General features: G+C 40.4%; 1 protein-coding gene across 1 annotated transcript; it reads right to left on the bottom strand.

The window, feature by feature from the left end:
* Positions 1–89: 89 nt before the first annotated feature.
* On the bottom strand, positions 90–12,861 carry DDX17 (DEAD (Asp-Glu-Ala-Asp) box helicase 17; the record flags this gene model as incomplete). The annotated part of the gene is made up of 12 exons (XM_010087636.1): positions 90–505; positions 1,148–1,387; positions 5,603–5,662; positions 6,046–6,107; positions 6,588–6,698; positions 7,017–7,189; positions 7,278–7,438; positions 9,393–9,534; positions 9,831–9,896; positions 10,632–10,765; positions 10,902–11,001; positions 12,711–12,861. Coding segments are annotated over 12 exons (1,816 nt in total), but the record flags the coding sequence as incomplete, so codon positions are not given.
* Between the last annotated feature and the right edge of the window lie 511 nt (positions 12,862–13,372).

The following is a 13,372-nucleotide window of genomic DNA, read 5'->3' as shown; positions in this document are numbered from 1 at the left end:
AGCGCCCCACCATCCCTGCATACTGCTGTTGGGTAGTGCTTTGTGAGGTTCTCCCAGCGGTGGCAGCTGTGGTGCTAGCACCATAGCCACTAGCACTGTACTCTGCAGTGCCATAGCCAGCGCCCCACCATCCCTGCATACTGCTGTTGGGTAGTGCTTTGTGAGGTTCTCCCAGCGGTGGCAGCTGTGGTGCTAGCACCATAGCCACTAGCACTGTACTCTGCAGTGCCATAGCCACTCGTGCCATAGGCAGCTGCTCCATAGCTCCCTTGAGTGTAACCATACTGGCTCTGTGCTGCCCCAAAAGCGGAATTTGGGCTCCCGTAGGCACTGCCATAGGTCTTGTTGGCTCCGTTGGCGTAACTGTCACCACGCTCACGGTCTCTGAAGCCACCTGAGTCTCTCCGGCCCTCTTTCACTCCCCGGAGCCTCCTGTCACACTCCTCCTGGTACATCAGGTTAGGGTTGTTTACTGAACTGCTCGTTCGGTAACGAGAACGACCTCCTGGTGATGGATATATTAAGATTTAGTACCATGAACAAGTTTTAAACAATGAACTGGTACAATTATGCCACCCTTCCTCCCCTTCTACATCCACAATTTTGCCCACAAGGAGCAAGTTCTTTTGACTGACTGTAACTTCCCTGCACAGCTGTGCATACGCCTCTTCATTTTGTTCAAGGTGTAAATATGAAGTTCAAAAAGGGTTCTTAATGCATGTGCTTGGAGACAAAGAAACATAGGAAATTCAGGACTAACTTGGAAACAGTCTTAGCCCCCCGAAGGTACAGTCAGTGTATCCCTTTACTAACTTCAATTTTGCATATGCACACGCACACATCCTGTTGCCTGTGCTTAGGTAGGAGCTGCAACAAATTAATTAATTAGAGTAAAATTAGCTCTGTGAGGACCTTACCAGGAGGAAAAAAAAAATCTACAGCTAAGGTAAAACAGTGGATTACCTCACTGTTGGACAGAAATACTACATCTACATAACGTGTTGAGACCTTGGGTACAGAACAGCTTTATTACTAATCTGTTTGTTATCTTGGACTTGCGCTTACTACTCCCTTACCCTCTTTTATCTTCCCTCCCTCAAAATGAGGAACCTATTCCCTGTGTAGCCCTTTTCCCATATGCCTTTACCTCCACCACCACCTCCTCCTCCTCGGTGGTCCACAAGCTGCATCAGTTTTGGATTGATGGCTTGATTGGCTTCTTCCAACACTTTGATAAGCTCCCTGGCTTGTTTCAGGTTTCCTGGTGTGAAAAAGGTGTAGGCAGTACCTTTGTTGGTACTACGTGCAGTACGGCCAATACGGTGCACGTAATCTTCAGAGCTGTTCGGATAGTCGTAGTTTATCACAAATTTAACATCTTCCACGTCTTGTGAAGTACCCAGGTGCGAAGCACAGTGAAGGGGTGGGGTTGAGGAAAGGGGAGAAGAAGAGAGGACGTGCCAACGAAAGGTGGGGAGCACGAATGCAGGTGACAGTAATAAGAAAAAAAAATACAAAGTTAGTAATTGCATAGAATAAATACAAGACAGACTCATCCCAAAAGAGCAGAAGACTCAAATTTAAGATGATCAGGAACAAAGACCCATGTCCTGAAAAACAGTGGTAATTTTAAAGCAGTTTTGCCCTGCACTTGAATTCATCCTCCCCAGAATGCATTTCTCTGTCTTTATTGTCAAAGACACTGCTCTTCGTGAATGAGCTAACTGAATTTCAAAGGTGTTTTTTTTTTTAAAAAAAAACAACGAACCACAATCTGGAAAGTTAAAATCAGACAGAGCAAACTAGGGTGGAGGAAGGGCAGAACTGCCATTGTAAAGCTTTTACCCTGTTGGGAGAAGTCTAACAAATAACAACGCTAATGATATCACTTACCTTCCACTTGGTAACATGAAATAAAAGGCAATCTTAAAAATATTTACTTTCACAGTCCTAATAAAATTCAGTGAACTATTTTCCCTAGCCTAAAGCTTAAGACATTCCAATTACATTAGTATTATTCAGACAACTTAGTAAAAAGTATTCAGACCTAGAATATCTTAACGCAGCTTTGTAGTTACCACCAGAATGCATTGCACTAACATTTCGCCATGCTGTTCTGCCCAGTTCTGGCAAACTTCTGTAATTTGGACAATCCTTAATTCCATTAACAATTCCCTACTTACAGTATCAGATGGAAGCCGGAAATGAAATTATCAAAATTGCTTTGTATACAAAAAAATATTAAAATTTAGGAGATAAGAACTGCACACCTTTTGGGAAGTCAGACTTTGTAAACTTATGGGACAGAAACAAAGTAAATGTTAGTGTAACACTTCAGTGAAAGCACCTCGAGTACCAAAAGCACCTATTTGCTACAGTATACAATACTTTAAAAAGCTCGGTATTACAGTAATTGCCCTAACAGCTCACAAAAAAAATAATTAAAAATCTGCATTTTAAGAATATTCTGAAAATATCCAAGATAAAACACAGATTTTTGTTATTTCCTTTTTTTTTTTTTTTTTTTAAAGAGAGAAACATTCTCTGTTTGTTACCAGACCGATGCACACTCCCTCCTCCTGTGGGAAACCGCTGCAGCCGATCCCGTCTCTTTGCCTTTTATTTTTGGCGGCCTCCTTTCGAAAACTCCGCCCTCTGACACGGGACCACTGGAGCGCGGGGAGCATGCATCAAGGGTCCGTGGCAGCGAGAAGTCCCCACACACGCTCGCTCTGTGAACTGGCTTAAGACGCTTCTCTGTAGCCCCATTTGGTTGTGAAGCGCCGGAGAACCTGGGTTCAGGTAAAAGTTTCAGGTCCTCCAACGCTTTTTGTCCCCTATTCGGGGTTCTTGGGGGCAATTGTCAAAAAAATGAAGATACAAAAATAACATCCAAAGGTTCAGACTGCATCTATTGCCCAGACTGCTTCAATTTCAAAGGGGTTGTAAGAAAAAATAAAAACAAGAGGGTTGTAGTGACAAGAGGGGGACTTTATGTCTGTTTCTTATTACAGCAAAGGGGGGGGCTCCTCAGTCTTTGCTGACTCCAAAGTCCTGAATCACACCAAAAAAAGGGAGTGAGAAGGCAGGTTTCACAGGGGGCTGCGCGAGTCTCCAGCTAGGGTCCTTGATGCACCAGTTTGGTTTTTTTTAAAAAAGGGGAAAGTGAAGTAAAGAGAGGAGTACATATGACAGATTGCATCTTCACAGCCAGGGTGTAACTAGTCTGACAAGCTGCAGGCTACATGGTCCTCAGTCAGTCCCACTTTGCACATCCATCAGTAGCAAAGCAACCTGAATTACCACAGAGGATACAAGGACGTGCTTTCCCTGCACAAAGCACAGGGAATTGTAGCTATCAATGTAGACACAGAAATGACTTGACTGGGGAAGAGTGGCAAGAATGGGAAGGCAGGAAGAGGAAAATGCAAGGGTGTTTTCCAGACTAGAAAGTGGTCCTGGTAGAGCACGCAGCTTGCTGAAGAAAGACTTGCCCTAAGTACAAGACTCGGCTTCTCCAGTCTAGCATACTCCAAAGTGTTTGCGCACACTCGCAATCTTCCTGTGCTTTCAGAAATAATGTAGCAAGATCAAGAATTGAAACTGTACATCATTTTTGACAGCTACTTGGGAAACATTCCCTTTGTCAGACCATCAAAAGACCCTATGGCACAGACAGTCTCTGATTATTAATCAGCAGAGATACAAACTAGCAAACATGCTAGTCTAGAGAGCTATTTAGACCATCACTGTGGATGTGCCCCCACCCCTGCACTGAGAATGATCTGCAGCTGATACCAAAGCTTCTGTTAAACAAAATAAAACAAAACAAATTCGATGGTTTTAGTTTAATAGACTGAACAAAAATATAAAGTAAAAAAAAAAAAATCAGTGCAGAGAGAGGACCTCACTCCAGGGAATTATCACAAAGAAGTCAGTACGGGACTCAGAACTTACCTGGAAGAAGCTTTTTTGAAACCAATGTTCCATTAGGAAGAGGGAAAGCCCTGGTGACTCAGCCAAAAGGCGCGCGCCCCTGTTTTATGTTATTTAGGTAGAAGCCTTCACTTTCCAGGATCTTGGAGGAAGTCGTCCAGAAGTTTGCCAGTTAAGTGACTTATTTTAAGAAGCAGCAAACTCAGGGCCCCAAAATAAGCAGAGATGTTGTTCAGTAACAAGAAACAGACTCTGGTACCTTTCCCCCTTAGCTCAGGTGAAGTGGAGGATGGGAACTGGGGAGACTTTTCTGAAGTGTTATCCAATTAAGTAGTTTTGGGGGGAGTGGTTTTTTTGAGGGGGGTGAGGCTGTTTTAAATGTCTAGGCAAGATGCACAAAGAAGCTACCAGCACATAGCAAGCCTGTTTAAAAAATGCTGCTAGAGAAAGCAGCTCTCTTTCATACAAACTAGTTTCAGGCCTCAGTCCCTTCTCCCAACAGGCCCAAGTTCTAACTGCACAGGTCCAGACATGACCCTAGAGGGCAGAGACTGAAGTCCATAGAATCACCTCTCTGAGGAGTGTTGGACATTTTTGAGGGGGGATGGGAAGGCGGGGTGAAGGTTGTGTGAACAAAGGCTGCCAAGTCTAGTAATGGTCAGCCTGTATTAAAGTGACCATATGATGCACAGCACAGCAACCCTTTCAGCATATGAAAAAAGAGCTCAGAAAACTGAGATTTTTAACAGCTAGAGTCTTCTGAGCTTATCTGCAATGACTTGCAATAATTTTGTTTAAAATTTACTACAATGACACATCAACCCCCAAGTAGCATCTTCTACCAAACTCAGGGAGGGGGGAATATTCAATGTCCATTATTAAACTCTGAGCACTTTAGAAGTCAACCTCCTCTTCTAGAGTGGGCAGATGCATAAGGACTGTGCTTAGCACACAAAGTGTTTCACAATACACATACGCTTATTAAAAAACGGAGGCACAACTGATGCATCCAGACAGATCATTTTCATACCACCAGAACAGAGCTGTGCAATTTTGCTTCAATAACACATTCAGGTAACACTATGTTAAAGGCCACATATAATCTCAGTGGTCCTGCCTAGAAGGAGCACAGAGGAGGGAAGGTTACATGTCAAGACCAAAGATCTGGGAGTAGTGCTTTCTCAGATGTGAATACATCTGTGGGGTAAACATGCATGTACACTGGGGTTGGTGTGTTCAAATCTGTGGTGTGTCATACAGGGAGAATATTAGATATTTGCTGTCGAAATGCTCTCCCACAACTTCCTACTTGAACTTTATCTGACACGCTCTGAACTGAGAGCAATCCATCCCTATCACCCAGCAACAAAAGCTGGATTTGGGGAAGAAGTGAGTGTGGTGGAAGGGTTGGGTTGCATAATTGGACGTCTCTTCTCCCTCTTGGCGATCGATTGGTCATGCCTAGGCCTTGCTGCAGACCAAAGCCTGTTCATTAGGAGCAGGAAGAGACTTTGAATATGAAAGAAAAAAAAAAGATTAATGTTAAAAAACGTATTTCACATGTGGGGGAAAATCACGCTTTGAATTTTTTTTTTAAAGAAAACATATTTCAGTCCAAAGAATAAAAATATGAAGCAATAGGCAAGAGTGGTCTATGTGTACAAACCTAGCCCACGAGATGCAACGTCGGTAGCAATGAGGATAGGAGCCTTTCCAGAACGAAACTCTGTAAAACAAAGCATGCTATGAAGTAAGATTTTTCAAAAAAATAAAGTTACCTGAACTTCATTTACACTAAACGCTCATTTTCCAGAATCTAGATAAGTCAATTTCAGAAAACCCATCAAGTCAGGTTATGATGTGTCAAATATTTTTCAAAATCCAACTCTCCAGGTTACGCAATTTTCCCATTGTGTTTTCGTCCAAAAAAAAGGAAAAAAAAAAAAAAGGCAGATACAAGTACTGAAATTAACAGTACAAAGGCAAAATAAGCTCTTTCGAAATGCATCTATTGGGTTTAGAGACAAAAAAACACTGACTGGAGAAAACGATGTCTCAGTAAATTACATACAGCAGCCCGAGTTATTCTCCCCTCAGTGATGGACTCACCATTAAGCACCCAATCTCTTTCTGGCTGACTCTTGTCTCCATGGATACACATAGCTGGCCAACTGCCAAACAGAGATGCACATTAGTATAGACAGAAAGTACATACATTAAAGGCAACAGGAAGCTTTATTGACATTTCAGTAAAAAGACAAAAAATAAAAGACTTGAGAAATATTCTATTCCCCATCCTCCTCTGGCCTGTATCTACCTAGCACATACACTGATTTCTTCCTTGCACGTTAAACCCACTACCTACACAAATAACCATCTAAGCCAAAATCACATTTGCTATATTGATTCAGTCCTGATCAGTGTATCGGTATTCTGATACACTAAAGGCTGCACAGCTTACAAATATTCTCTCTTGCACTAATGTTTTGATGGACTGGAACCTTCTGGGAAACTAAGACGGAATTCAGCCAAGAAAAGAACAGACAAGTTGTTCCCAACAATAGCATCATGAACATTTAAACCTTACTGCTTTTGATTACAATTTCTGTTTCCCACTAGAAACAAGGCGAGGGAGGGGGAAGGCTAATCACCCATCTCTGCGCATCCTTCGAGTGAGATCATCACATCGCCTCTTTGTCTCCACAAAGATGATAGTCTTGTTTTCCTTCTCTGCCATGATTTCTTCCATCAGTTGAATCAGTCTAAAATAGACATGAGAGCTAAGACGTATATTCATATATACAAGAATATAGGAGCACACTCTCTCAGTCTACATTGAGAACATACACAACACACATCCACAGAAGTCAGTCAGTATCACAGAGAATTTGTCTGTTGTACAACAGTATGGTTAAAATATATGCAACAGATTAGTTAATTACAGGACTTCCTTATTTTGTGACACTCAAAGGTTAAATAATACAAGTAACTTCACTATTCAGAATTACGCTTGGCTTACAAAGCCTTGTAGATTTTGAAGTACAACCAAAAAAAGTGAGATGGTAAGAAAATCAGCTTACTTATGGTCTTTCTCGCTTTCCATGCATACATCCACTATCTGCAGGATATTGTGGTTGGCACTCAGCTCCAAGTTTCCCACATTGATCTGAACATAGTCCTGCAGGAAGTCCTCAGCAAGCTGCCGCACTTCTTTTGGCCAGGTGGCACTCCACATCAGAGTCTGTCTGTCAGGCTAAGAAAAAGGAAAAATGAATTTATTTAAAGTATTGGACTTTGAATGGGAAACCGAAGGAGGCTGTCCCTTTACAAGGTTCACGCACCCTTATCTGGTCAACAATTTTACGAATTTGGGGTTCAAATCCCATGTCCAACATCCTGTCCGCTTCATCCAGCACCAGGTACGTACACCGACGAAGGTTGGTCTTTCCTGCCTCAAGGAAGTCAATCAAGCGACCTGGTGTAGCAATGCAGATCTCCACACCTTCAGAAAAGAATGACAAAAAGGAGTAAGGCTCTTCATTTGAATGTCAATTGGTATTTTTAGTCAGAATGAATCATCTTCAAGAGCAAAATTGTTTAAAAAAAAAGCACCACCCTCATTCTTACCCAAGACTGAGTCATTTCAGTAGAAGCCCTAGTTTCTTCTAATGTTTTTTTTCCATTCTGAAATTACTGTTACAGTGCCATTAGAATAATGAACGCAGTATAGAAGCTAAAATCTTACTGTCAGGTCAGAAAACACCAGTGAAGAGCTGTCCAAAACTCAGAAGTAAAATAAGCTTCTACTCAAGCCTGACCACCTTCATCCAGAATTACGCAGTCTAGAAAGCTCTCTAGCTAAACTCCACATGTTAAGCAAACATGAAATGCTCTTCTTGCTACATAGGTCAAATTACTTTCAAATCCACTTCTTTTTTTAATATATAAAGCCAAAGCATGAACTTTAATACTGAGTAATCATGTACCAACAGTGACAACCATCCTGCCTGTATCTGTTAGCATAAAAACAAAATTCAGATCTTACAGGTGGGCTCCTTCAGTGTCACTGAAATGTCCACAGCACATAAGTTTAGGGAAGCAGATGGGTGAAAAAGAGCTTTCTTGATACTGCACTTACAGATGCAGAGTATTGGGTGGCAACCCTGCCTTTCTGTCTGTGTCAATCTGGACTCCTCAAAGCTGACAAAGCTGGGCATACTTATAGTTTCTATAAAGCTCATATAATTCTATAAAGAATTAAGACTTCTAACGGAGCCACTGGTCTGACAGGGAGACTGAATAAACTGCAATTTCTGTTGTCAGATATATACTCCTTCAAAGTAAATTCACTAAATGCCCAAAAAGATGTTTTCTGGACTCTATTAAAATCTTTGCTGCAGAAAATACTAACCAATCATCCAAAGACAGTAACACCTAAAAGAACTAAAACCACTAAACCTGCCCACATCCTCTAACCAAAGTGTTTTCTTCATAAGCAGGAGAAAACCTATTTTACAGCACTCCAGAAAGGTGGGCAAAAACCCACAAATCTGGTCCTCCCAAGCTCTCTTCATGTAACCTTTGACTCCTCCACTGAATTGGAATTCATGACCAATTTCTTGAAAAGAGCTATCCCACAGCCTTCTACCATGCATGCCTTTATCACATTACTGCAGTTTTCAACAATGACTCTTCAAACTGCAGCAGTAAGTGAAACTTTGATTTCTTGAGTAGGTCAGTATATGTAAGTTTACCTTGATAACAGTTCTCACATCTTTTCACTAAGTTCTACTACGTTTTTTAGATCTAGTGAAGATGAAAGCAATCAGCACATTCTTGCATTTGAAATTGTAAGTAACTAGCCCTTGATATGAAGGTTAGGTCACTAGAGCAGTACTGTGTTCAGTGGTTGCTGCAGAACCACGGTTCCTCATCATTCCCACCTCCAGCCCCTTGCTATGTACGGAAAGGCAGTTACAGAACGTTATGAGGTACATGAAAAGAAATAGAGCTTAGTCCTTAAGAACAATTAAAAAACCAAAACCCACTGCCTAAATAAGTTTCTATACATCCTGAAATTAAGTTTGATTATTTGAACAAACCTGGCAGAAAACATGCGATCTGGCTTAAAAAAAAATCATTCCTTAAACTTGCTGCTACTGCATTTCCTCAAATTAACCTGTTCTCTTTCTGCCAAGTTTCCTTTCTCCTTTCCTATGTCCTGATGATCTTCAAAAGTTCAAAGAGAAAATGGAAAGGAAATCTAATATCCAAATAAGCTGCTATACAACAAAGAAAAGAAATACCACTGCACTATCGTTGTAACTGGAGAAAGAGATAGCCATTCATCCATGCACACCCTCCTCCAAACAGGTTTTAAGAAGATAGTTTTATTTTTACAGAGATTTTACCATATCTCCTCCTCCAGACACTGCAAACACCCATTTTAAAATTACCTCTTTCTAGATCTCTGATTTGGGGACCTTTGGGTGCTCCTCCATATATGCAGGTACTCTTCAGTCTTGAGCATTTGCCATAATCATCAGCCACCTGCTGCACTTGCTGGGCCAACTCTCTAGTAGGTGCTAGAACCAGACACTGCAAAAGGAATTGATTCAGGTTAGCCACGCTTCACACACACCCCTAACCTAAGGGCTCCGCACAGACACCATAAGCAAAACTGGATCATCTGCTCTTTATTAGCTAAAACATTTAAATATCTTTAGACTATATCATCAATTGCACAGAATTTCAACTAATGAGTGGGATGTTCACATTGTGATAGTTAACATTTATCTACTCACTATTCTGATATATCAATTAAATAAAATACATATCTCATTAACAATGGCATGCCATACATACAAAAAGGAAGAGAATCAAAAAGCACTTACAATTGGGCCATCCCCTCTCTCCAAATATGGCTGGTGGTTGATGTGAACAATTGCAGGCAACAAATACTAAAACAGAAGAACTTTAAGTCAAGACACAGGACTTCAATATTCAGTGCCAATGATCACCTGCTATGACAACTGGATCATAGCAACAACTCATTTAGCCTAACATCCCTTCGAGAAAACAATACTTGATGTGAGAGACAGCAAGAAACCTTGGCTATATAAAAATCAGGATTCTGCAAAACCAGATACTCGTTATCCAACAGAAGTTTTTCAGAGCTGCTGACCAACCATACCTGCTTTGATGTAACCACAAAATATAGTTGCTCAACACCTCTGAAAGGAATGCTCATTTAAACTTGGAATCTAAGTTAGCAGGAACAAGCAATTTTGGCTCTAACAAATGCTTTTCATAAAGGATAAAATTCCTTCTTAACCACTGCAGATAAAGTGAACCTTGAAGACTCAACCATTCTTTATTTTAACTTGCATAGTTAACAAAACAAGTATGCTAAAGAGCACATACTGTTTTTTCAACGACAATGTAAGTACAGACCAAAGAGAAGTGACTAAGCATCAAAAGAAAGACACACAAAATTTATTCCTGTGAATAAGACAGTTTAGTTGAGACTTCAGTGTCACCCATGATGCATAAAGCAAGCTTTAAAAACATGTAATAATCTCACTTTATGCTTGTAGTACTGACAAGCCCAAAAACTACTAACAAGTAGCCAAGGGTTAATTTCTGCAAAGTAACTAGGAAAAGTAGTCAAATAAATAAAAAAGAAGAATACATACTGCCAGCGTCTTCCCAGAGCCAGTCTGCGCAATGCCCACCATATCACGACCGCTCAGGGCTAGTGGAAAGCCTTGGCACTGAATTGGAGTGGGTTCTGTGAAGTTCTGGTCCATCAAGGCATCCATCACATACTCTAAGAATTTAAGAAAAGAAAAAATGTCTTAAAGGATAACTGAGGTTTCAGAAGACCTTTCAGAAAACAGAACAGGCCTAAACAGTTACTGGTTTTGAGTAATCCTCATTATCTTAAAGAATGGCAAAATACTTACGTGGAAAGCTACACTGGTGGAAGGCAAATACAGGCTTGGGGCAGCCCTCCATTCCCCGAATAGTTATCTCTTTCTTTCTTCGCAACTCTTCAACTTCATACTATTTATTTGGAAAAAAAATTGCAAAGACAAAGGTCAAATGTCAGTAAAAATGCATGCTTCTTCACAACTCTAGGTAAGAGCTTCATTAGAGAACTGAACTGAAACAGAGATCTGGAAAGAACTGCTTTCCTAAGGATTTTATCTTGAGATTCAGCTATCACATAACTCACACAATATTCAGAGGTATGAGCTCTCTAAGTAGTTTAGAAGGCCTAATGTCCCTCTCTTCTTCCAACCAGCCCTTTTTAATGAAAACTGTATTAATATAGTATTTTTACACATTTTACTCTTCTTCCAGAGGCCAGAAATGGTCAACAGCTTCAAAAGTTATTAGAAACAGAGGAACACATAAGAAACATGGTTTATGTGGCAGTGTTAAGAACTGAACAAAATAAAGAGGCCCTAATATACTACAAACAAGCAGAAAGCTATTCTAGTGCAAATTAGAAATCAATAGAAAGATACATATCAATATCAAACATGCACTTTTCCAAAGCAATAAATTTACTATTTGTGAGAATTTCTTGAGCTTAAATGAAAAAGAGAAAACAAGTGGGAAAATAGTTAAAATATTTTCAGTTGGCTACGGCAAAGACAGCTACAGCAACTAACGCCAACTGTGATGCAGTAGTTCAAGTTTCTCTTTAAAAAGCCAATGCCTCCTTCAAATCTTCTGCGCTGTATAAATACCTCATGAATGCCACATAAATATTTGTAAGTCTAGGTAATTGGGTAACAACATTTTGTTTGTTTGTTTGTTTCCTTAAGAATGAAATATCTTAATTTCTTAATATTAAAATACATAAAAGAGAGGGGAAAAAAAGACTCTAGACTTAAAAGTCAGTTAGGAAGGGGAGATTATTGTATCTACAGAGTAAACACAAAGTCCTGCATTCAGTTTTGAGCCCCCCAGTGTAAGAAGAGCATTGTTTTAACAGAGCATGTCCAATTATGGGGTAAAGCTAGAGGCTTAAGTACAGGTGGTACGAATAAAGACTGGGAGTACTGGATTTGTTTTGCTTGGGAAAGAGAAGACTAATAAGGGAATTTAACTGCTACCTTCAACTACCCAATGGGTTGTTATAGAGAATATGTTGCAAATAATCATTGGGGGGGGGGGAAATACCATGAGAAATATTAAGCTCTGGGACAACAACCCAGAGAGGATAAACTCTCACCATCCCTGGGTATATGCAAACTTGAAAGGACAAGGTGCTAAAAAACATGCTCTAGTTTTGTAGTCAGCCCTGCTTTAAGCAGAGGATTAGACTAGATCTCCCCGGCCTCCTTCAGCCTGAATTATTATGATAAAATATTATTTCAAATATTCCTCATTTATTTCTCCCACTCTGAGGTCACTATTTCAGGTTCTTTCAGGGCCTCCCCATTACTGCAACTCTCAAGCCCTCCAAGTCTTCTTTACGCTGATGAACAGCTAGATCAGGCAAACATTATGATGATGAATTATAAATGACCAAACGTAAAATATCTCATACAAAAACAGCTAATAGTAGAAGCACCACCTTCGCTAATGTTAAATACTGAAGGCAACTAGGACCAGTATCCCACAGAGTATACACATACCAATCAAGCTTAATGAAGAGACAGCTCTGTTATATACTGTCCCAGACTTCCCAGGACAAGTTTTTCCACTTGTAACATTTTTTTATTGCAGGCAAAATGAACAAACGCAATCTGAAAACTTACCGGAGTAAGCCTGGCCACTTCTGGATGTTCCACGTAAAAATTCTTCTCAAATTTGGGCAGTTCATTTAAATCCCATTTTTTCTTACGTAAACGTTCCCCTGGATTACCAAATTTCTTTGGAGGAAGAGGACCTCCACGACTTGCTCCAAACCTGCAAATGTCAATGTTAGTTATAAAAAAGAAGTGTTTAATTACTCTGGAATTTACAGGTTTCTTAAGCATTTTCTACTCTTTACCCCCCCAAGTTGACACATGAGCACAATATTCTCACTGAAGTCACCCCCGCCCACCACTGTGATGGCATACAACTTCTTAAAATAACATAAGCCTGCTCAAAGTCAGTTCTAAACCCAAAGCTATCTCAAAGTTTCCTTCCAGCACGGCCATTTGTAAGTCATTGCTTTAACGCTCCTGTCTCTAAAGTTTCTATCTCAAGGTTCCCTCCCTCCAGACAATGCTGTGGGTACAGCTATAGCACTCATCTTTTCTTGAAACTGACGGTACACTTAACACATGGCTAGATGAAAGGGATGAGAAAAAAATCCCTAATTGCAAGTTCCTTGTACCTCTCAGTTTTACACAAAAAATAGCTATTTCACTATCTCCCCCTCTATGTCTTCTCTCTTTTCTTACCAAGCGGTATGCCTCAAACAAAAACAGGA

Source organism: Pterocles gutturalis, unplaced genomic scaffold, assembly GCF_000699245.1.
Source record: "Pterocles gutturalis isolate BGI_N339 unplaced genomic scaffold, ASM69924v1 scaffold22111, whole genome shotgun sequence".
In the NCBI taxonomy this organism is placed as follows: Eukaryota; Metazoa; Chordata; class Aves; order Pterocliformes; family Pteroclidae; genus Pterocles; species Pterocles gutturalis.
The sequence above is the reverse complement of the archived record's forward strand: the minus strand, read 5'-3'. Positions and strand labels throughout refer to the sequence as shown.